The 25,534-nt window shown below is 45.3% G+C and overlaps 1 protein-coding gene across 1 annotated transcript in view; it reads left to right on the top strand.

Annotated features, from left to right (window-relative positions):
* The first annotated feature begins 2,145 nt into the window (after nucleotides 1-2,145).
* Nucleotides 2,146-25,534, top strand: part of RAB3A (RAB3A, member RAS oncogene family) — a 160,699-nt gene continuing 137,310 nt past the window's right edge. The window contains exon 1 of the mRNA XM_078670576.1: nucleotides 2,146-2,235. Coding sequence (XP_078526702.1) covers nucleotides 2,155-2,235 — 81 coding nt within the window. The 5' untranslated portion in view covers nucleotides 2,146-2,154. The remainder of the gene's footprint in view (nucleotides 2,236-25,534) is intronic.

Below are 25,534 nucleotides of genomic sequence, written 5' to 3'. Positions count from 1 at the left end.
GGTCTCGCATGTGTTAAAGTTAGAGCTGTTGGCGTTGAAAATAAAGTTTTTAATTTTTTTTATTTGCAGTTGAGTTATTATATTTGCATAGCACTATTGCCAATGGTATAAAAACGCAAAAGTAAAAAAAACATTGACCTATTGCATTGGAAAGGCAATCAGTCTTGCATTTGTTGGAGTTGGACTTATTGGCAGTATAAATGCCAATGCTTGTTTACCTAGCCATGTTGCAGGGTGCAGTACCATATGTGGCCAAAAGAGGTCCCATGGCGCTGCCTAGGCGAGACCTAAAAATAAGCCATGGATGTGCTGCTCACGTGGGCACAGTGAGTGCTCAGTAAAAGTGACCTCTGGTGCAGAGGGCATTATTTTAGCATTTTTGCCCGAACACTGCTTTCTGTTTGAAGAAAAGTTGTCCTGATTTCCACTGGGAATCTCGACGCTCGTCTCCGTTTTCGCCCTCATCAGGCCAGCGAGGATGTTTAGTGTGAGGCAAACTCGCTCATTAAAAAGCTCCCACGGTCGAGTAATGATCCGCAGCGCTATTTGTGGTTAATTGTGACACAGGGGAGCAGCGGTGTGCTTAGCAGGCGGCGGAAGGCCTGCTGCGCTTCACGATGTGGTTTCAGAAATGAGACTTGAAGGAAATTCTGAAATGAGACTGGCTGTAGGTCTGCAACACCAAGGAGACCTAAGTTTCCTAATATTAATATTGTGACCGGGTGTTGGGATGTGTCAGGGTTCATTAGGGATGTATGACATCACAACGCATGCTTTTACTGCGCATGCCATTACAACGCAGTTTTTAAAACGCATGTCGTTACAACGACTTGCGTTGGGGGGCGCTGGATAGTGGAATAGTTTAATTTTCTATTCCAACTCCAGTCCCCGTGGATAGTAGGGAAGGTGTTGGATAGAAAATTAAACTATTCTCTATCCTACAGCGCCCTCCAGCGCAAGTCGTTGTAACGACTTGCGTTGTAATAGCTGCGTCGTAATGGTAGTGCGGAGTGAAAGTTGCATTGTAAAGGATGTTCCCCTTCATTAGGGTTACCATCAGGCTGTTTTTTTTGTGTTTGTATTTTTTTACCACGATGCCAGTATTTTCATGTCAGGGCTGGCAAATACATTTAGGAAAATTCAAGTTTGCACCGACAGAAATGTGTAACTTAAAACAAAAGAGTTTACATAAAGTCTGATTTAAGTAACACGTGCCATGCTTACAGAATAATAAAATGTAAACAAAAGGCCAGTATTTAACCCTTTAAGTGCTCCCGTCGGCCATCGCGAGCATTACCTGGCTGGTGCTGCGAACGGCCAACGGCTAACGCGGCCCCGTCCATTTCTTCGAACGTTCCGCACTGGCACGGAACGTTCAAAGCAGCTATGGTGTTAATCTGAGAATGGTGGCAATCTTAGGGTACAGTCATGGCCTTCACAATCCGAGCTGGGGCTACGTGTGTGCTCACTCTGAAGTATTTATGCACTTATGCATTTTTATATAGCAGTGACATTACCTAAAGGTGTTGCAACACTTTACAATAGACAAAGATCATTACATAAGGTCAAAAATTACAAAGTAGTACTTAAATAAGAAACTGAATTACAAGTGTACGCTTTACAACTGTTCCCTTAACAATAAACAAAGATTATTTGAGGGTCCAAAATTAAAATGGCCGATCATTACATAAGAGACAGAATTGCTAATGTTCAAAGAAGTTGATACGTCAAGTTCCAGGCAGGGTCTAATGTGACGGAGCAGGGCAGAAAATCACATGGTCAGAGGCTCCGCCTAATAGGAGAAAGAGCAGTTGCCCTAGCAGGGGGAGGGGAGGATGTCCTAAGCTAAAATGTCTTTGACTGAGAAGGGCTTTCTTCTTTGTTATGAAGATCACGAGCACCGGCTCAAATTAAGCTCTGCAAGCAAGGTGGTGGCGCGTAGTTTAGTGGGGTAAGGAGTTCCATATTCTGGTCGCATAACCCGCGAAGGATTGTGCCATGATTCGTTGCTTTTTTTATCAAAGGTCAGGGATACAAACTTTAGCGCTTTGGCATTTCGCGATGATCCTACCTCGCTGCCAAGACCTGGAACACCCTGCCCTTGCACCTCAGGCAATCCCCGTTGCTGACCCAATTCAGGAAGGACCTCAAGACATGGCTCTTCGACTGAACGGTCCACGCCCAGACGGATCAGCAGCCCCCCTCCCACCCCTCAGTGCCTTGAGACCCTCACGGGTGAGTAGTCACGTTATACAAACTCCTGATGGATTGATCGATCAAGTGCTTCCGGAGAGTTTGTTTGTCTGCCAGGTAACGAGGAGTGGGTGTGTATAGCGCCTTGCGAGTGATACAAGCAGTCTTGTATATGGACCTGGCTTCAATGGGCAACCAGCGGAGCGCGACCAGCGTTGGTGAGATGTGGTTGTTCCTCAGCGGCCTCGATGCACCTCTTACTCAAAGCGAGTGTGAAGCTATCTCGGCAGGGGCGCGTGGCAGAAAGGGACGGGTTGGCATGGGTCCCTTGAACAGTTACGCGTCTCTTGCCAGCAGAAGCGGGCGTATTCTGTGAAATGTTATACTCATCCGCGTGAGTCACCCAGCTGGGCACACACTCTGCATGTGGTTGCTTAACGCAACACACGCCTCGTTTGTGAGCTGGTCACAGAGATGACTCGTTTGGAGAGTGGTGTATAAAAACTACGCAGAAATGGTGTTATAATGTGTACCCTGACGAGTTCACCAGATGCCCTCATTCCTCACTCCTGTGTCCCTATACTCCACCTATTTCTCTCACTTTCCTCCTGCTTCACCCGTGGTAGTCACCCCCAATTCTAAAGTCACATGATACATGTGAGGTACCACCTCATCCTTTCAGCGGTCAAACTATTAACCCCAGCTCTTTCTGCCAAAAGTACTTCTCTGCCCACCATCCCTTGTCAGTCTCTCTCTCCTACATGGCTTGGGATCTGTTGACAATTGTTTTCAGAATGGATCTTAGCACTTATTTACACTACTTCACCCCTTCACCCAGTACATAAAAAAATATATAAATATATATGGGAACAGTGATGCTGCGCTCAGTGGGGGTGGGGTAAGTGAGGGTGGGGTCAAAGGTGTGGCTAAAAACCTAAATATTCTGTTTCTTTTTTCAGTCTTTCACCTTCATTTAACTATGTATCAAATAGCGCTGAGCTTAAATGAATAAGAAATACAAGTTATGTGTATCAGTGGTAAATGCATTATTGTATATTATGAAACCTCTATTAGTTAATGCACTGCACCAGAGAGCTGCAGAATTGAATCCTGTTTGGTGCAGTGGAGAATAGTGGCTTGTGTACGTTTAGTGCTACATGGTCCCAGTCTGTGACCGAAAGCACTGTGAATATGTAAGTCATTATTTTAAACTTTCATTACACACAGTATAAGATAGATTGCTACAAAATGCCCAAAAAGGTTTAAGTTAAAAAGTGCTTCCAAAATATAGATTTTAGTGAATACCCAGATTGCACAAAATGCAAATGCTTTTTTATAACTGTCCTTTAACCCCTTGTGTGCTGGTGACTGAACCACTCTGTCACCAGCCACGGACGTGCTGTGCTGGTGACGGAGTGGTTCCGTCACGGCGCGCCGCCCCGCCCACGCTGCCGCGATTCTGCCCCTGCGCGGCGCGTTCTATTGAGCAGGTGGGGCCGTGACGGAACCACTCCGTCACAAGCACAGCGCGCCTGTGGCTCGTGATGGAGTGGTTCCGTCACGAGCATGGCAGCGCCGCACGGCCCCCCTCCCCCCCAGCGCCGCGGCGGAATTACTGCCATGGCCAAGGGGTTAAAAGAACACACTACTCAGCTCAGCTGGTAGCTCCCCTTGAAATAGGACTCAAAAAGAATAAATGTGTGTCATCAAGAAGCCTCAAGTGATTCCATCAATTAAAGCCAGTACCAGTGTCCAAGCACCCTTTACATTTGCAGGATGACCAGCTGCGCACATTTACATTTCTTTCAGGCTGCAGGCACCCTGGCAGGAAGGCTTGTCTAGCTGTCTGCGCCTGCCTCGGTTTCACCGCACAGGAGACTCCCTGCCTTACACTTCACCTGAACGCCTTAAACTGTTGGAATTAACTGTCCTGGCACAGTTGTCTTTTCACAAAAAAGTAGGGGAATTGTTTTTGGAAAATTAAAAAAGATCTCCCCTCCCCCCCACTCCAATCACTAGCTTCACCCACACTGTCACCAGCTTCAGGCCTACAGACGTTTGCGCTTAGCTGCCAAGTTTTCCAGGTCCATGCGTAATGTACTGCACCAGCACAGGTGTGTTTCTTTGAAATCTGGGACTTGTAGTCCTGTTTTATAATGGAATAACGACGACTACAAGTCCCAGAATCTAAAGAAAAAACCTGGAATGGAGCATTACATCAGGCACAGGCCAGAGACATGGCAGGGCTATCTGTGAATCGTAGGCCACAACCTAGTGGTCACACCAAACCACCCTTGGATGGCGTCAAGATTCTGACAGCAGCGTTTCCTATCCCTGAAACTCCCTGCCCCCATATCCGAGCCTGTCGACTAACAACAAGTTGTAAACCAGCTCGATTATAGCATGAGACTACAACTCCCAGAATGCTTTAATGATGGTTGAGAGGAGCCTGGTACTAGACATTTGGCGTCCTCACCGCCCCCTCTCCCGGAATAGAGGACATTACCACGCGGTCAGAGCGCATCATTCACTGTTCATTCATTTAAAAGGGAATGGTACCCGAATATCTGAGGGATGCGGTTGACAATGGCCAACCGCAGTGCCTCTTAATGGGCAGGTTTTGCGCGGGCGCGCATCCTGGTCGCCATGGTAACCCATCCTTTTGGCAGGCGACCCCTCGCTGAATGAGGCATCATTAAGCCGCAGCTGCGCCGCTGGAGACGCTCCCACGTGCCGTCCGGGGTAAGGGGGCCCCACATATGTGCAGATCACAGGAGACCCGGCAGCCGCGTGGAGAAGACAGGAAGCGAGTCGAGGGCGATGGGATAGACAGGAACAGGCTTTTGATGAGCGTTTTTCGGTCTCTGCCCCGCTGCTAAAGTTTTGTACAATCTCTGCAAGCAGAGAATGGACATAAAAGCCAACCCAGGGCTGAGTTTCCACGGCAGACTTCATTGATTTAAAAAAAAATATATATATATTCTGTTTATTTGACCCAGATACGGCATGTTTTTTAAAGTCTCCCAAGGTTCCAATAGCGTTCTAAAGGGCTTTATCGTGTGTTAATTGCCCTATGTTCTTGCTAGGTGCTGCGGCCCAGGAAACCTAATTTGGATGAAAGACACATTTCTCATAAAAAGGCCTTCTGCAATGCTCACCAGTGCTCAAAATCATAATATTTGGAGCTTGATTGAAGACAATGGCAGCGTGCCTAGTGGAGATAGGACAGGCCTCAAACATTTCACGGATTGTCCTCTCTGCTGGCTTTATTTAGAACACCCTGTCCTCAAAGGATCGCATGTGGCATTTGACATACCACTAAGAGTAGGGCCACTGGAATCAGGCCATTTTGCAGCTGCTGCATTTTCCACATAATTATGGATTTGCCACATATGCCATATAACACAAGTCACCATCTGCACAACCTGCAGATTTTAACAAAAAATATTTCTAGCTGAAACTGATCAGAAGTAGCTACTAAAAACATGGTGACGTGTCCCTGCACAGTGGAAGGCCCTTTGGAAAGGTTAACTGGTCATATTTCAGGTGCTTTATGCTCAGTCACCCATGCTCTGGTCACGAGCCGACTGGACTACGGAAACACCCTCTACGCAGGTACTACCGCTAAACTCCAGAAGAAACTCCAACGAATCCAAAACGCCTCAGTCAGGATCATATTAGACATCCCGCGCAACGAACACAACTCTGGTCACCTGAAAGACCTCCACTGGCTACCCGTCAATAAGAGAATCACTTTCCGACTGCTAACCCACGCACACAAATCACTCTACGACATCGGACCGGAATGCCTCAACTCACGATTGTCCTTCTACACCCCCTCCCGCCAACTACGTTCTTCCAACCAAGCCCTCGCCACTGTACCCCGCATCAACAAGACCACCATGGGAGGCAGATCCTTCTCATACCTGGCTGCTAAAACATGGAACTCACTCCCTACTCACCTTCGCCTTACCCAGAACCACCTAGCATTCAGAAAGCAACTTAAAACGTGGATATTTGACAAGTAATCCTCCTCCCCTTCCTAAGCGCCTTGAGACCCTCTGGGTATGTAGTGCGCTATATAAATTCTCTGACTTGACTTGACTTGACTTATGGCTGTGTTTGGTAGTTAAACGAGTACTAATGAGGTGAAATCTTTGCCCAGTGTTACCATGTGTAAACAATACAAAATAATGAAGTAATACTATCACAAAATCTGCTGCATTATCCACATAATTTGGCTTTACTTGCCGCATAATTTAGCCAATCCTGTCGTATAATTTGGTCCTCCCCTGCCTCATATTTCCAGTGGCCTTAGCTAAGAGGTATGTGGTTGGGTGTGAGATTAACGCCCACAGGATGAAACTGTGAGACTCACACAGGCCCGGACTGGCCGTTGCGGGCACCGGGCAACCCCCCGGTCGGCCGCATGGGTGGGGGCCGGTTTTGGGCCCCAGGGGGCCGATTTTGTTACAGGGCCGTTTTTTGCAGCATAGCTGCAAAAACGGGCCTGTAACAAAATCGGCCGAAAACCGGCCCTCGCAAAGAGTGCGGTCGCACCCCCAGGGGAGAGGGGGAGCCGGCTGAGCACTTTGCCAGGGCCGATTTCGGTCCCCAGTCCGGCCCTGGACTCACACCAAAGGAGTGAGGCCGTGCACCAACGCATAAAGCCTACAACCACTGAGTGTGGTTGTATTGCTGCTCCCTTGAACCCACAGTCCTGTGAGCTCTTCTCCTGTGCTTGCTGATTTCCAGGACTCGAGTCGGGGTACCACGGGGTGGGCGGCGTCCCCCCACTTATTTTACCGGGTTTTTACCCGGTGGACGCCGTCCCCCTGCCCAAAAGCAAATGGAGCCACACATTCACTCTTTGGCCTCTCTGGGGCGAGATCGGAGGTCATTAGTGGAGTAGTGTGGCTCACTGGTTAGAGGCGGCAGGCCTGAGAGCAGAAGTCAGCCTGGGACCAGGGTTCAATTCCCGACGCGGCAGCGTCATGAACCTTGGTCAGCGGACTTGATAATTCTCGCTTCGGTGCTTACTCTAATCAGGGGTTCCACTCGGCGACTCTGGGCATTAGCTTGCCTAATCTCCACAACGGCCCCACCAATTCCGGGGATGCCTGGCTCCACCTTGGGGACTCCCAGCAGGGACCATCCCACAGGGAAAGCCAGGACAGGTTCCCCAGAGTTATACAGCGCCGGGACGCCCCGTTGCTGGGGCAGCTGTGCGCTTTACAAGTATACTACATTTACATTTACATTCAGAACGCTGCTCACGCGCTGGCTTCTCTGATGCAATTGCATCTAAGGGGTGAGCGAGGGGAGGCAATGAGTATGATGGTGCAAGCCGCTTTTCGTGACGTCATTTCCTGTCGTGACGTCACTTTCGGTGACACCACCTAACTTGGAGAGTCCCCCCACTTCTTTATTTAGGATGGTGCCCTGCTGATTTCTCTCTCTCAGTTGAGATTTGCAGGTAATGGCCTTCTTTTATCACAGTTTACACAGGTGCTTGTGCGACACGACGCAGTTTGGAGCTGCGCACATGGCCTTTACAGTGGTAAGCAAACAGATACTATCATTTGCATCAGACGTCCCAGTATTTTTCTTCCTCACACTTCCTGCAGGGACCCTGCAAACACATCAATCCTGAGTTGTTGCAGGGTTCACAGTGCAGAAACACTTGATGCTACTCAACACACACAATACCAGTCCTCTATCTAACAATAGACACCCACTTTTAGCAGGACAGGACACAGTATTTTGATGTTTCAGCATGTCTGGTCAAGTAAAAAGGGCCTCATTTGGGGATGGCCTGTAATAGAACTTTCTCCGAAAAGGCACCACAACTCTTCCACCAAACCTTCAGTCCACCCACCTAATTTAAAAGCTGACCCCCCCCCCCCACCCTCTATGCCTTCGGAAACACCCTCTGTGCTGCTAGACTGGTGGTTCTATTTACAGGTGGACCTTCCTGTGCCTTACCAGCCCTTTTTCCGCCTGAGCATAAGGCAGAAAAAATGAACGATGTCCCCCCCATACACTGGGAAAAATGCGCAGTGCCCCAGGGACATTGCCTCTCCTATATTCCAAAAACAAAATCCCACTTTGAGGTCTTGTGTTTGTAAGACAAAGATTTTAAAAATGGCCGACCAGCCCGCAATTGTGAACGGCGGTCCTTGCTAAAATGGCTGCCCAAATAGCCTTTGAGCAGTTTCGGTGAAAAAAAGGCTGCTGACGTGGAGGACAGCTCTCGATCTGGTGCACAAAGTGCAAGGCAAGTGGGTCACTGGAGGAGAGCCGAAGCCTCTCCTGCTGCTAGGTGGCTGCCCACCAGTCTTTAAATAAAGTCCAAAGACTTGTTTGCATTTACTACTATGATCTTGTTATTTATTACTTGGCTCATTTTACTTGCATTAGTTGCAAAATGCTTACATTGTAGGGTGGCTTGGTACACAATTTTAAGGTTAAAAAAAATCCAGCTTAATTGTGACTAGGTTTTCCTCATGATTTTAAATGGTCTTCATCAAAGTTGTTTTGGCACCCAAGTCCCATGGACCTTGAAAACAGAGAGAACCTGGGTCAGGCTGTTGCTGAAATTCGTCTGGAGTTTGATCTCCATAGACAGTCTACGGTGGCGCAAGGGTCATTTTTTAAACGTATGTTTTCCCTGTTTCTATCTGATCCTGACTCTTTAGCAAACAAATGCTGGTGTGAAATAATTTGTTCTGTTCATACAGATGCCTGGAGATCTCATATTTCACCATCTTTTCAGAGTTTTGATCTGCAGTTAGGATTTCCAGAAATGACAGAGCTGAGCTTTAAACAGTTTGTTAAACCTGGCACCATTGGCATGGGTCTCCCTTCCATTTTTTGCTGTTGTCTCCTCTGTTTCTGCTGGTATTAGATGCTCTGGGCGCTGTGCCACTGCCATTCATTGCCACAGCGCAAATGCTCCCTGTGTAAATATGACTTGAATTGGTATATCCCTAATTGGTTTATTTGGGTTACCTGTTAGTCCCTAGTAGTGTGGCCTGTGTGTGCCCAGGGCTGGTAACCCATATACTGCCGGTGGGCTTGCAGCGCTGGTTTGTGCCACCCACAGAAACTGCTTGTAAAGTATACCTCAGACCTGCCACTGCAGTGTCTGTGTGCAGTCTAGGACTGCCAGCTTGGCTGTGAAGTGCCCACACTTCCCAGCCCCTGAACCTTCCCTTTGCATCATGTCAGTCACCCCTATGGTAGGTGCATTGTGTGTGTAAAGCAGGACATGGCTTGATATGTGTAGCATGTCCTGGTAGTGAATTACCCTCCATTTTGTTTTTCACTGCTGCAAGGCGATCTGTTCTCCATAGGCTAGAATGGGCAGACTGGCTATTACATCTTATAGTCCTAACTGTCCCAGGGAACATGGTAGAAATTCGAGTTTGGTATGCCTGAGCTCAGGATAATAAAATACATCTTTTAGAAAAGCTGATTTTAATATTCTGTGTTTGAAAATACCACTTTTAGAAAGTAGGTATCTTCTTGCCTAAGCCTTCCAGTGTGCTCTGCTGTTATGTGTATTGACTGTCTGGGTTTAGAGGGGCAAGGCAGGCTGAGTCAGACCTGGATTGAATAGAGAAATCTGCATTGAGTACAGGGAAGGGGTAGCTCCTTGACCTGAATAGGGCTGTGCCTGGCAAGGTGAATGCTGGCTCCACCTCCTACTGTGCGTGTGATGGCAGACCCCCTCTTTCTGAAAGGAAGGATGCAGCCTGGTAAACAAAGTGCTCCAGGCCTGAGCAGAACTGGTTCTGGCTGGGTTCAGTGACTAGAGACTTTTGAGAACAAAGACTTTTGGGGTGTAAATATCTGTGCCCAAACCCCTGATTTTTGTATTGCTTCTGGATGTCAAGAAGAACCTCTGTCCGTGTTACTGAAATAATCTGCAGGAGAGTACTGTCCTTGTGCTCTATTTCTTGGATTGGCCTGCAGTAATTCCCCTTGGACTTGGAAGAAGAGGGAAAAGGACTTTTGTTTTGCTAGAATCACCCAAGGGCTAGAAGAGAGCTAGACTCCTGCTGGAGTCACAGGCACATCTGACTCCCCCACCAGCATCCTGATTCCTCCCAGAGAGGATTTCTATCTGCAGGGGAGGTCCCTGTGAATTCCAGGGCCTCTAGTTATACTACAGAGAAAAGAGAGCTGAAAATCGCCGCTAATGCCGTTTGCGAGCCGCCGCAGCTGAAGAGCGTAAAAAAAATCCACGCGATGCTGCCGCCGAGCGCTCGCAAACCAAAAATCATTGTATCGCACGCTTGCGGGCCACAAAGTGCTCGCTATCCCCGAAGATCATTGCATCGCACGTTTGCGGGCTTTTCGAAGGCTCGCTAACCCCGGATCATCACATCGAGAATATCGCATCACGACATCGCAGAGCGGGCACCGTGCGTCCGCCATTTTCCTCGCATTGCAACCGGATCGACGCTCCCTCGCGGGGCACCATTTTCTTTCACCACAACATTATCGCACACGCAACAGACTCAGCGCATCATCTCCCCTTGTGGCAAGGAATCAACACATCACCGGCCTTGCGGGAGGAAAATCACCGCTACAGCTCCTTTGCGACATTTTGTTGTTTTTTCTACGAAATCCAGGTACTTTGTAAGTAAAAGGGTCGCAGAGACCACTGCTTTGAACTGAACCCCTATTTAAACTCTTTTTCCAGCTTTTCCAGAGTACCCCCCTTTTTCAGTATTGTGGCTTTTTACAGTTATTGGTCTTGTGTTAAGTCTATATATAAAGATACTTATTTTTTATAACTATTTGTGTGGTGTCCCTTTGTAGTGTTCTTCACTGTGTATGATCATAAATGCTTTACACACCGCCTCTGAGATAAGCCTAGCTGCTCGTGTTACGTTACCACAGGGTTGAGCAGGGGTTATTAAAGGGTGTAGCCCCCTTACTCAGACTTAGGAAGAAGGGTCCCTACCTGGACTGTGGCCAGTCACTGCCAACCAAAGACCCCCATTTCTAACATAGTTCTTAAATAAAAATATTAAAATTAATTCACTCATTGCGAATTAAGGGAAATGAAAAAGGTCCTGGTTAATTAACATATAATTTTTTTTTAGATGACTGAGGAACTGTTTTTTTATATGATACCAATGTTTTAAACTGTAATGATTTTTTTAAATCATACAATAAAGAACTATTTACCCTCTGTTGCATGACATGCAAAGAATCGCAGACGTGATCATGGTCACCTTTCTGCAATATGTGTAATGGATCACTTTCTGGAATAATTTGGATATGGGCAACGGTATGGATTTGATGGCCCCTAGAGCATTGAGTCCTAAGAGCAAGGTTGGTGTTTTACTAGAGCAACTGTACATGTGCAGGTGTCTGTAAGTGATCAGATCGAATTCAGCATTACTCGAGTGCATCAGAGTCCATTGTTATCAAGTAGTTGTTTATTAATCGACTCCATGGCCGCGAAAGGGAAGTCTGCACAACTCTTTCTCGTGTTAGCATCGGTAGCTTCCCTCTTAAACAGTTCCATGGCCTTTACTTTTTAGGTCTGGTTTCACAGCATAGGTGTCTACAAGACCTATTTTTACCAATTATTTCAAATATACATGGAATGGGCTTAGGCTCCACCCTGAGAACTTTTCTCTCTTACCTCTTGCTGTTGGATGTTTAAGATATTATTCCACCTTCTAGGAAGTGTTTCCATTGGAGTACATGATGGACTGTATTTACATCTGAAAAGTACTCTCCATTATCATCACACTGTTCTCCACATTCCATTCTTGATCACACATTTGCATAATATATTGTAAACAAATATTTTTTATAATCTCCTCTAGCACTAGCAAAGTCAATATCTCTGGATTTAGACACTAAGCAGCATTTGTTTATGCCGTCGTCTGCATGCATTATCACATTAAAGCGGGACCTATTGTCTTTGCTCGTTATGGACGTTTAAAAAAGGGGAGAAAAGGATCCAAGACGTTACAAGATTCTCATAAGCATCCATGACGTCTTGACTTTTCCAAGAAAAATACAGGGCTTGAAATAGGAGCAGGTATACCTAGACAAGATGAAGGCCCAGGGGTCCACCTTCGTACAAGGCTTTATCTTGGCCTAGCCCGATCATTCCCATGCCACACACATCTCCACAGGCTTCGGAAGATTCCAATTATATGATGGCGACAGAGGTATGCAATCTATGCGTTGAAAGTGTGGGAAAACATACAAGGTCTCTTATTAGTTCTTCTGCAGCACATCTCTCCTCTTCCTCCCTGACACTGGTTGTTAGCACTTACTAGCAGGAGGAGGCGAGTCCTGCAACAACAATCTCCAAACCATGCCGCAACTGGAGGCAAGACAGCCCAAACTTGGAGATGGTATCCCGCCATCATCTTCCTGTGTGAAAGGCGGCCCTTATGGATTCTTATCTTTACTACTCAAGTAAATTGATAGATGTTGGTCTGACTTTAGAGCACAGCTGTCCTGTTCGACCAATTTTTTTTTTTATATTTCTTTTTATTGAAAATGAAATAAAACAAACAAGGCAATAAACACGATACAGTAGGATATCTGTACGAATGAGGAGGGAAAAAGCAATACAGTAAAGTATACAAACAATATTAGGGGAGGGAGGCAGGGGAGAGACGAGGTCAAACAACAGATGCATAATATAATACAAGGAATGGCAGGTCAGGGGGAAAACGGACCTTCAGGAATATTCACAAAAGGAGGAGTGCAAATGTCGCCACGATAATTGTTCCAACGTCCCTGTTCCACCAATTTTGACTAATTATTTAAAATTTAGATGGAGTGGGCTTTTACTCAAGCCAGAGTAGATTCACTCGTTCAGCTCATGCTATTGGCTGTTTGGTGTATCATTCACCCCCCACCTTGGAGCCCTTGCATTGCTACACATGAGGGACTATTGTACATCTGAAAGGGAATCATCACACATCGAATTCTTTTTCTCAAAAAAAACATTGTATACAAAAAAAAAATGTTTTGGCCAGGACTCAAAATACAAACCAGCTCTATGAGATTATCTGATGCTTGTTTGAGAATTATAATATTTTTTGTGAACTTTCCATAGAAATAGCCAAATCTTTGGCTGGATTTCGACACTACCTTCCATGATTTGTTCCAGGTCATTGTGAAGCTGGTCTGTTCTGTTCCTATTCCCTCTTTTAATTGATTAAGTCATTCTAGGGCAGCCATCCAAGAGAGGCTATAGTTCTGCCGGGGGTGGCCCAAGGCCAGAGACTGCAGCTCGCCTGAGGCAGGCGCAAGCCCCTCATAAGTGGATCATTTGTCATGTTATATTTCTTAAATCATACAGAGAGTGCACCCCACCTCTGCATGGAATTCAATTATTGCATTGACTGTAAAGAAAACTGCAGCCTGGGCTTCCAGCCATGTTTCAATCTTGCAAACATTCCGGCAGGAGCCTGGGAATCAGTTTCTTGATATTTGCTCAGAGACATCTATACACTTGCATCTCTTGTTCATTCAATTTGATAGTGAACACCAGTGAAAGGGTCAGCTCTGTTTAAAGTAAACACAGCAAACTTTTTGCACTTATTATTTTGTCTTTAATATACAGCATTTGAGCAAATGAGTCTGCATCTTTGTTCCAAGGCATACGCTTTGTCGTTTTTAGGTCGAGCCCCCAGACAGCTCATGGGACGTCTGTTGCGAGGCATATTGTGGCTTACCATGTACATAGAAGATCTTAGAGCCCGCCCACTGCTTACCTTTGGTTGGGTTTTCTTGTTGCTCTGATTTGCCTGCTTGCTTCTTATTCATATCCCAGCTTTTCAGTATTGTGTTTCTCCTTCTATTGGAGCATGGCCTCTTTACCATACTGTGATTGGCTGGCATTGCTCTTCCAGTGCACGCCTTTCAGGCTCTACTTGTTTCTTTAACCGGAAGCACTCCATGAGAGTGCATCTGTTTTCGAATTGTCTTTTCCTGAGTGATTCTCCCCGTTGCCTGTCTGCACATGGGAGAATTCCCCTTGTAGGTTTCTGGCCCGTCCCGCGTGTTGCGTAGGCTTTTCAGTCCCTGCCCGTGTTGCTTAGGCTTTCCCAGCACCCCTGCTCTCCCCGTGTTACTTAGTGTCTCCCAACATCCTCCAGCCCTTCCCCGTGTAGCCTTGGTCTCCACCCTCCTAACTTCTGTTCTTATTCAACCACGCCCTGCCCGCTCACTTTAAAAAAACAACACACTTTGCGCATATTCTTTTCTTGATTCAACTAAAAAGAAATAACAGACACACCCAAGTCATTTTGTAGGCATGTGCAAGCGTGGTGCGCATGGCAAAAAGTGATGTGGCTTTTGTGTCAAAGGCTTTTTTTTTTACTTTAGCCATGCTGCACACACAGCAACAGGGATGATGTGCCGCGTGGCTATAACCCATTGACAAAGCAAATATACAACCTTTTGGATTTGCCAATGCTTGTTTGCAAAGTGATGTTGTGCTTGTCTTGCCTCTTGATATTTTTTCATAGAGCGGTTCCCTTACTCTCAAGTCTTCATCATACACTACGTAACAAGCTATATTGTTTTGATAACATCATGTTCGACTTGTTAATGTACGGCGCAGGGGTGGCGAGCTTCCATTTGGTATAGACACCTATTGTATGAAGGACTTCCTAATGCACCTTCATCCTGTAGGTTCCTGCTCAAACATCTGGATGCTAATTTCCCTAAAATCTGGACCCATCCGCAGAAGTCGCTGTTTCTCGCCGTGTTTTCTGCTCCACTCCGGCTGCTATCAATCTCAGAGTTCCCGCTGCCCTTCGCCGTCTCCTTGATTTGTGTCATGAAACCTATCCTGTGATTATTTTAGTCCCTGTCCATAAATTGCCTCCTCTGTAAGGTGAACCTGTGTTTCCAGAAGAGGCTGCTATAGATGTTTCAACGTAGGGGTCATGCAGCTTCCTGTAATCTCAAAATGTCACCGTACTGCTTGGCAAAGACGTATCAATTCCCTAAAGGAAAGCGGAAAGGGTAGCTGGATATATGGAAATTGCCCAAATAGCTGAAGGGCTTCCTGCCCTTCCTTGTCTTTGCGGCACTCGGTTTTTGCTAGTGATCTGGGAACCTTCAACCCTACTGGATGTGCCCCTTGTTTTCTTTATTGCTTTTCTAAGTTCCAAGGTGCCGAAAATATTTCCCCGTCCATAGTGGAGGGAGGCCACCACCTCTTCGCCGTGCCATGGGGGCGCAGATAGTTGTGGCTGTGTACTGTTGGATGTCCAAGAAAATGTATCCAGGCACCAGAACTGCAGTTCTTTTTTTTAACCTTGATTTTGTGCTGTGTTATGTGTGGTGCTATGTGTTTTTTTTATTTTACAGAGTTTTAAATAGCGCCAACTTGACCCGAATAGGGTATCTGAGCGCTTTACATAGCACCAGTTGCGTTACAAGAGGACTCATTCATTTTTGTTAGGCACGGGGAGATTAACTGATTTGCCCAGAATCACAGGATGTTCAGCGTCGTTGCCGAGACTCGAACCCGGTTCCCCAGAGTCGAGGTCGACCGCCCTAGCCGTTAGCCCAACTCCTCTCCCCTAGGTTCAAATGCTTTGTGAATGGTGTCCACCAGTGTAACACGATAACTGCAGCACAAGATGGTGGTTCTCTACATAAAGCAGAAAACACTTGTAGAGAAGTTAAGACAAACTAGAAGATCCAATGTTTATTGAATAAAAAAGATGGAAGTTTACACCCTCAGCAAACAGCCTGGCAGTTGAGCAGCATTTACAGCCCCAACGTTGGTTATGTCCGCTTGAAGTCAAACATGTCATATTCTTCCTGCCACAGCCTCTGTACGATTCAGAAGTCTGGCTTTGACCTCCACGGTCCACATCCCACTGTAGAGCCCCTGCTCCTTCTTTTAAGTTTAGGAATCCTGGGACGATGCCGAGAAGATGCTCCAAGCCCAGGTTGACTCCTTCCTAACGGGACATCACTCCTGCCAGCAGGCCTACTTTACGCAGCGGGACCGGTACTTTGTGTTTGTTTTGGACTTGGCTAAAGAGCTCTACAGCATCAGCGGAGAGAAGATGAAGGACCACAAACAGGACACTGTCGCTGGTTCCCTAATGGCTGTGACTGACCATGGACCACGGCATAGAGCGGAGGATACTCTGAAGACAAGGTTGAAACTTCTCTTAGGGGAAGGGAGAGAATAATACCAATGGGAAGCCTGATCCTGCCCAAAAACCATGGGCATCCGTGCTGTTCGGATGAGCGTATTACCTGGACGTTAAATCAAAATCCAAGTTATTATCCATACAACTAAATTCTTTACTAAATGAACGTGAATTATCAAGGAGCTGATGCTGAAATCACCAACAGAGAAATAAAGTGAGTATTAAAACATATAAGAAGGAAATCTAATAAATGTTTCTAACTTCTCTCGCTCCTCTTATAAATGGCAACGCTCTCTAAAAGAACATTTTTATAACAAGGTTTAGGCATTCCTGAACGATTTAAAGCAGGGGCTTCCAAGTCCTCTGCCACTGACTTTAAAAGGGCTTCCAATGAAGGATGTGACAGTAGGCCAGGAAACCCAAGCACAAATCATCAAAGGACTATTCCAAAATGCATATTGTTGGTGCTTGTTAGGGATGGAGAACTTGGTATAAAAAAAACACTCTACACAAGATGGCCTCTTTATAAAAGTTAGCAATACTTCACCGTCTAACCACCAAGAAAAACAGAGAAACTGAGGACAGAGACAACCATGTTTCTGTAAAAAGCAATCATAGGTGAAGTTCGGGATTAAATCATTAAGATGATCGGTGTTGCCATGGGTAAGATCTGATCTTACACTTGGAACTATGCAATAGAGAAGACCAGTGCTTAATTTGAGCCAGCGGTTTCCGGTGCTCAGTACCAGCACTCAATTATCAACACCATCCCTTTTCATGAGCACCAGTTAAGAACTCATTCATTTACAGGGAGATTAAGTGATTTGCCCAGAATCACAGGATGTTGAGCCGAGACTCAAATCTGGTTCTCCAGCTCCGAAGTCGGTAGCTATGGCCATTGTCGCTTCACACTCATGGCTGCACTAACAGGAGAAATGGGCTGGTGCTAGTTGCCTCCTGACGAGAGCCCTGGCACTTATGTTTTTTTTACAAATTAACCACTGGTGGGGACGACCTCTGAGAATTTACCAATCTTTTTCTTCAGCAGTGAATTTCGCTAGCTGGAATCTAAGATATTAACTAGATTCTTCAAAAGAGTCGAAAGTTCTGCAAACACCTGAATAAAGTTGGACGGTTCAGCTAGGAAGTGGTCCTATCAACTCGCCACTAGAACCCCACAGAGGTTCCACTAGATTATTTTATTTACAAAGTTGTATATAGCGCGAACATAACCCAAGAGGGTACCAGAGTGCTTTACAATACACAGTTTTTAAACATTAGATGCACCTGTGTGCTGATGAAATGATATGTGCAGAACACATGAACGAAATCTAGCCAATAAGAGGTCTTCAAGCAGTTGTGGCGCTCATAAGGGGGCCTCAAGGGCCATGCCTCCACCCAACCAGCTTGCTTTGTTGTTCCTGACGCACCCCTTTCCTGGTGCACGGTCATATCAGGATAATGATAGGTACTTGCATTTCACTTTTGAAATGCAAGCATTCCATTTGCTAAATCAGACACACAAGTTGTGACATGGGACATCAGGTGACTAATTTTGCGAATAAATTACTTGCGTTCGAAAAGCAGCTGCATCGCAATCTTGTTTAATCAGAAGTGTATTTATGAAGGGCAGAGAAAAACCTAAACATTCTAATTCCAATCAGTGGCCACTGTTAGCTATATTGTGGAAAAAAACATTTTCAAGCTAACATCCCTAAAACAGTCATGTAATATAAAAAAAATAGCCAATGACATATGTGATATGTCATTTTCTCCTTTATCGTCATCTTTAGGGTCTGATATTTGCAAACCATCACCAGAACCTCTCAGAGGGAGTATTGTACCATATTTAACTGTTACTCATTAATTCCATATATGTACACATGTCCTCAAGAGGACTCTTCCCTCGTTGGGCACCAAAACTCTCCTCCGCCATTGATTTCAAGATGGCGGAAATGGGCATAATGTATACAATGTTCTGTAAGATTATATGTTTTCACAGTTATGGGTAGGGAGGGACGTATCTATCCCCCACCTCCTTGAGTATGAAAATCTTTGTCTTTGAGTATGTTTCTAGCTATACGTCCATATATAAACTTCTGTCTGATGAGAACTCAGTTACAGTCATTACAAGCACTCAACACCATCTGGTCTTGTTCTTGCTCACATCCACAATAAGCATATATTCTCACGTTTGCATGACAGCCAGCAATCTTTAAGATGACAGAAGATGTACACACGTAGGAGGCAACTTCAAAGATATTTTGAAATGAAAACAACTACAACCTGACTGTTTAAATAAATCACATAATTAGGGGTATCTCTGCATATAAATCTACATTTATTGGCATCGAATTGCCACTTGTCTTTGTAAGTAGGCTTTTGAAAAATTGAGGAACAGTTTTAGATGTGATAGCGCAAGACACTGGGTAAAGCCGCCTAATTTATGCATCTTGCTAGAGAGAATAATCGCCCACTACGTTCGTGGGAGATTGGAGTAATATCAAGACACAGTGAGTCAATCGAGTAAACGAAGGCTGGTGGGGCCTTGTGAGAGCAAACGAATGGTTCTTCGCTTTTTAACCACAGGGGATATTGCATTTTTTTGGTTTCCAGCCCTTTTTGAATTATAAGGCCTGTCCTATTTGAATAATGACATTTTGTGGATCACCTTTGGTTGTTTCGCTTGCGTTCAATCTGAAATCCACCCCGATCTGGCCTTTTAGTAAAATACTTAAAACATGACTGAAACAACGTGAGGCAAAGGTAACAGATAATACCATTAAATAGTAGATTGTTCCTTGGCCCACCGCTCTAGCTTCGCTAGCTTGGCGGGTTTCTTGGCAGGGAATAAGGATCCCAAGTCAATGACAGTGGGGAGCCCCCGTTGAGGTGGAATGCCCGCAACCATCCTTGTCCCATACTCCACCCAGCTCTCAGAGGTGCGCATAACCAAAGTGACTGAGTGGCAAGCTCCAGTTCCCGATCTTGTGTTCTTTGCCCACACACTAACATGCCTCTGAGGGTCCCGAAAATGGGCTTTTGGGACATCTATAGTTTCTATGAACACCTGCAGCGCCTCATCTGAAAGATCCAGAGGTGGGCATTACTCTTTGTATTGGTGCTGGCTTTCGTTTGACAGGTGGAGAGGTGTGGTGCAGCGAGCAGGGCAGCTGCCTTCGGAGCACAGGGTTCACGGTTCGATCTCGGCTCCGGCGGCAGCTCAGCACCATGTGACTCTGGGCAATAGCTCACTTAATTTCCACGACGGCCCCCAGCAGCCTGGCGACCCATAAGGGTGAGTAGTTCGTGCTTTACAAATACGGATTTACATTTACTTGAATGCTGACCTGATGATGCAGACCACTCAACTGCTTGACCCGACCGCTCTGCAACCAAAAGGCGCCTCTTGTAAATGGCAGGGCTAGGCAACATGGACACTGCTGCCAGATGACCACACTCAATGGTTGCCTATCTCAAACTGGGATATTGCTGCATGCTCTCCATGTAAAACACTCCCACTAGAGACAAGCATGGCCTCTGTGACTGAACTACATGAACAGGACACTCTAGGGGCCGAACTGAAGCACACAAGACTCAGGAGCATTAGGCATTGTCTGGTGAACTGTTGGATTCTGTGTTTCTGATCGCATACAATCTCTCTGCGTAAGCCTTGGACTACTTTTCTCGGTACTCTGAGGCATGAGCTGCAGGGGCGTTCTTGTAGCTTAGTTTTCTGGGACTTCGGCAGTAAACAGACTAAGCCACCAAGACAGAGGCTCAGTAGCCATCTCATGCCTAGTACCCAAATCTGGGTCTGAAAATCCATATCTTGGCTGTTTCCAAATGTTGGCATATATGGGAATGGCACTCTTGCTGGGAGATCCCGCTTGCTGTTGTTATGACACAGAGACCACAGAAAACAGCCCAGTGGGGAGCAGCGGTACCAGGGAAAATGGGTAGTTACCGGAGTAGCATGAGTTTATGCTTTTCAGGTGAAGCTGCTCTGAGCTTCGAATTATGATATATTTTTTAATATATTTCTGTATTTATTCATATTTATTTTGTGTGCGTTTTTTTTCAGTGTTAATGCACATTTTATTGTGATTTTATGAAAAAATGAAGCTGCAACAATTATATTTTTCCACATTTGTTTAACTGAAATAAATAAATATACACACATACCAAGATGCCACATTGTTTCTTATCTGTAAGAATCAATAAAAATTGAAAACTGCGAGCCATAGCTGCAATACGTTTAAAAGGTTTCTCTCTCAAGCACGTCGTAGTGTGACACGATGAGCCTGGCAATTGCCATTAAAATGTTGCAGATCCCACACAGATCAGATACTTCTGATCAACAATTATGAAATTCTGCATGGGGTGACCCCATTAAACCCATGGTTCTCTTTCTATTCACTCGATGGGTATCATTGCTTGTACGGGGGAAATAGATGTTCCACCACCAATCTGTGTAGCTTCTTGACCTTATCTGTCTAACTTTGTTGCTTTTCTCGTTTGTACATTTCCTTGTAGTCCACCTGCTTCTGTGATTATTTGTCATTTCTCATCCCTGCCTATTTACCTGCTGTGTGTGCTGTGCTGTTTTTTTGTCAGCCGATCCTTATTGTGCCTCTTTTATACCAGTCCTAATATGTTGTGCCTGAGCATCAGACTGCAACAGAGGCCAAAATGGATACAGCTTTGTCAGACACAAAGGAATGATTGATGGATACATTCACCAGAAAGGACATTAACCCACCAACATGCCAGGGGCAGTATAAGTGACATCAGGAACCCTTTAAACATCCCCAGTGACATCTCAGGGTTAACACCATCTTCAACCCCTAACCCCACAACAGCATCTTCAATTTGGTGCATATGGGAAGGGCTTGAAGTGGAAAATGCAAGGAGGGCTTAGAGCCCAGTTTCCTTTCTACTCCTGCCATACTGTCATCAAATCAACAGCAGTTAGGGGAGTGGCAGCGATAAGAGGGGCAAGCCAGCCACTGCCTCTGGCTATTTCCAATTGATGACTATGTCGTCAGAGTGGTCAGCAGTTTTGTCACTTCAATTAGAACATAAGCAGTGTAAAAACAGATCAGGTTTTCTTAACCGCATGTGCGCTAGCGGTTTTCCCGCTGTGCGCTGCGTTTTTTTAAAAGCCGCGTTACATGACGAGCTCAGCTCGTCATGAGCGTAGTCACTCATGACGAGCTGAGCTCGTCATAAGCGCCGAAGTGGTTAAGAATGAAGTAACTTTTTATTATATAGCACCCCGCCAGTGCTTTAATTGAAAAATAATAATTGAATAAAAGCAGGAGCCAAAAGATTTTCTTAGAAGATTGCTACCAGCACCGCCAAATGCCAAGGCTGCTGAATACTAAGAGCGCGAAATCTTCCCTTCACATCATGCCCCTTTCTTCTACCACCCTACGTTCCCTGTGCCCTCACCTGACTGTTTTAGGTTTCATTACAGCCTCCTCCCTTTTTTCTGTTTTTAAATCCCTAATGCCCTTATTCTGATAACTAAAATAGAATTCCTAGTTCCCTAATATGTGCACCAGTGCCCACCACCTTCAACCATGGGCACAGCATAAGCAATGAAAACTAAACACACAGTGAACCTTTATTTTGCTACAATATATTTATCAATGTCACAAATCCATTTGGAGGCCCTGCTGAGAGAAAGCAAGGGTTGTTAGATGCCTGTTTAAGGATGACTGAATCATCTCGTGCACACAGGCGGAAAGGCTCCTTTGAAGGTCTACCAAAGTGAACTAATGACTGTAAAATTACAGAGTGACTGAAGGGTTCAAACGATAGTGAAACGAGCTCTTGTGCCCTAAGGTCAGTGTGCCAAAGTAGCCTAGTTCGGTTTTGACAAAGAAGCTCTCTGTTGTATCCAACAACACCTGCAGTTTATGTTGAAGTAGCACAAAAAAAGCCACGCTGCATTAAACCAACTGACTGGCACGGGTGAGTACCAAAGGGTTACCCCTCTCACATTTTGAATCTCCACAGAGCGATAATGATCAGTTTTAGAGGTGAACCCATTAAAATAAATGGAGATTATTTTATTTTTTATGGTGAACCATGTTTTCAGGAGGTGCAATTCCATCAAGGGAGTTGGTGCATTAGTTTAAAATGTGCTATAGAGTTCAAAAGGGTAATATCTTCTTCATAAGGCATGAGTTTACTTTACCAAAAAAAAGTTAACACATTACTTTAACCACTTGGCTGCTAAGGGGTGTGCGAGGGGTTCCATTGACTTTCCATTGAAATCAATGGAAAGTCCATGACGAGTTACCCTTGTCATTAGCGCTGAAGGGGTTAAATGGAACTGCTCAGGGCAGCTGAACAGGCTGACAAAATACTCATTTTTAAAATAAAAGCGAGTGACTGAACACATAAATACATATCTTTTTTATGTCCAAGGGTTTATTTATTTATTTTTTAAATACCACAATCTTTTTAGGGGTATTACTGCATAACTTTAGCCTTCTTCTCTCGTGTCATAGAAACGACTTTTGAACAGTTTCTTTTTCCCACAGCCCTGATGCATGCTAGAATTTGTAGTTTTAAAGTGTGATACAGATCTCAGCATCATTTCTGCACCCAGCTGCAAGCCTCACCCCTGAAACGACCTACTGTGCAAACTACCCCCCTGAGGGTATTATCATCAAGTCGATGGGAGTTATTGCATTCGAAAAGGTGCTGAAGAGTTCAAAAGGGTAACATCTTCACAAGGCATGAGTTTATTTCACCAAAGAAAGTTAACACATTTCTTTAAATTGAACTGCTCAGGGCAGCTGAACTATGACAAGGCTGAGAATGTACTCATTTTTAAAATAAAAGCTAGTGACTGAGACCGTCATCAGAGCCATATAGCTATGTTTAAACAAATTGTTAGGTCTCGCCTGTCGATGCGCATGCGCATCGAGCAAGCGAGACTATGGGGGCTTATCCACTCTTGATCCACTGCAAGGAATCGTGGCGATTCCTTGCAGTGCCCGTGACTTTTAAGCTCAATGCGCATGCGCATTGAGCTTAAAAGCGCGTGCACGTCCGTCTTGTTTTACCCGCTCCGCCCCCTCCCCTTCCCGCTGTGTACCATTTCTCCTCCCCCCTCCCCTCTCCTCCGTCCGTCTTGTTTGTTTAATTTAACCAGCTCCGCCCCCTCCCCTTCCCGCCGTGTCGCATTTCTCCTCCCCCCTCCCCTCTCTTCCCTCAGTCTCGTTTGTTTAATTTAACCCGCTCCGCCCCCTCCCCTTCCCGCCGTGTCGCATTTCTCCTCCCCCCTCCCCTCTCTTCCCTCCGTCTCGTTTGTTTATTTTACCCGCTCCGCCCCCTCCCGAGTTAGCCCACTGCTCTCTTCCCAGCTCTGAAGATCATCCTCGGCAAAAGAGCCGCCGACCCGCAGCCAGCATCAATGCGGTACAGACCTAGGACTATGCTGGTAAGTACTGGCCTCCGGTGCAAATGCTTGTTTCCTTTGTTGAAGGATGGGACATGTAATTTCCTGCCTGACTTTAACGTGGCCGCTGGATCAGTGAGCGAATTGTGTATTTTGTCTGCCTTTCTGGCCTCTTACCAAGCCCGGTCATGTGGTTCTAGAGCGCAGATGCGTGCGAGGGCTGCAAAGAAGTAAACAAACGAGTGGGCGCTGTGGTGTGTCACCGACGAGTTGAATAAACAATTTCCCACGGCAAAAATCGTGAAATAAAGCTCTTATCTTTGATTTATGGTAGTTGCGCTGTTGAAATGAGATATACTTCTATCAGCCCCACCTCTTGACAGAATGTACACACATCATGACACCGTCCCAACTTTATTTCTTGGCAAGCAAGCGCAAATAATACAGAAATCTACCTGTTTAGCATGTACTGCAGTGCATTTCCTTAATTAGGATCCACACCACAGGGTATCCGGGTGACCCGAATGTGTAGGGACTGTCCCGGGTTTCAACATCATTCTAGCCAGTACATTTAGCAAGTAGACAAACGAGTGAACAAAGGTGATTTGTCATGCGCTCCAGTGCAGAATGAGTTAGAAGCCCTCTACGGAAAATAATTAACTGAGAAGATCTGATGTGTAAAAGTTTGCATTTATTTACTCCTTATGTTTGTTTTCTACATTGGTGTTCTGTGGCCCTCAATTGATGCAAACTTGTGGTCTTGCTTCTGTGTTTCAGCAATGTCTCGGTGTTTGGTTTTCAAAGTCTGATCGCCATGCCTTAAAAATAATGCATTTTGCAAGCTGCATGTGAACTTACACTACAGCTCGTTACAAATAAATGCATCTCTGTTGACACCACTCATTCCTTTGGACGTACCTCTTAGGCAATTGTGGGGAAGAATGACTTGTGTATTTTTAGTGTTTTGAGGGCCCAGAATGTGACAGAAAGCATTGTGAAAATGAAGTTGTTTTAAACTCACATTATACCAGAATACGGTAGGCTGTCACAAAATGTGTAAAAAAAAAAATAGGTTTAAGAAAAAAGCGCTTTCAAATTATAGATTTTTTGTAATACACCATCAGACTGTAACTCGTGCAAACATTTTTATACGTGTCCATTACAATCACGCACTCCACAGCTCAGCAGCTGACACCCTTACAGTGCCTCTCAAGTAGCATAGATCTATGTCATCACAAGGTTTCAAAGGGCTCCATCAATTAAAGCCTCACCCTCACCAACCCTCACCCTCACTCACCCTCAACCCCTCACCCTCACTCACCCTCAACCCCTCACCCACCCTCACTCACCCTCAACCCCTCACCCTCACTCACCCTCAACCCCTCCCTCACCCTCACCCTCACTCACCCTCACTCAGCGCAACCACAGCATCTTCACTAAATATATTTAATAAACTTTAAGCTATTGGCAATATAAAATAAAATCCATTTTATTTACGTATTAATTATTAATTGTTTTTTTAAGCCATTGATTTTTTTTATATCAATACATATAAGTCACATATAAGTCCCGTTAATACAAAACATGTTGCTTTACAAATGCTAGAGGTGTCACATTTACAAAAATTATAACTATTGGCTTTGTAAAGAAGAAAGCTATTAATTTAGCTATTTAGAAAAAACAACACATAAATAAAAAAAAAAAATAAATAACACCTATAGCTCAAACTTTACTACTGCGAGACCTATTGCAT

The sequence above is a fragment of the Lissotriton helveticus genome, chromosome 12 (assembly GCF_964261635.1).
Source record: "Lissotriton helveticus chromosome 12, aLisHel1.1, whole genome shotgun sequence".
NCBI lineage: Eukaryota > Metazoa > Chordata > Amphibia > Caudata > Salamandridae > Lissotriton > Lissotriton helveticus.
Note: the sequence above shows the minus strand (reverse complement) of the source record. Positions and strands in the feature narration are given on the sequence as shown.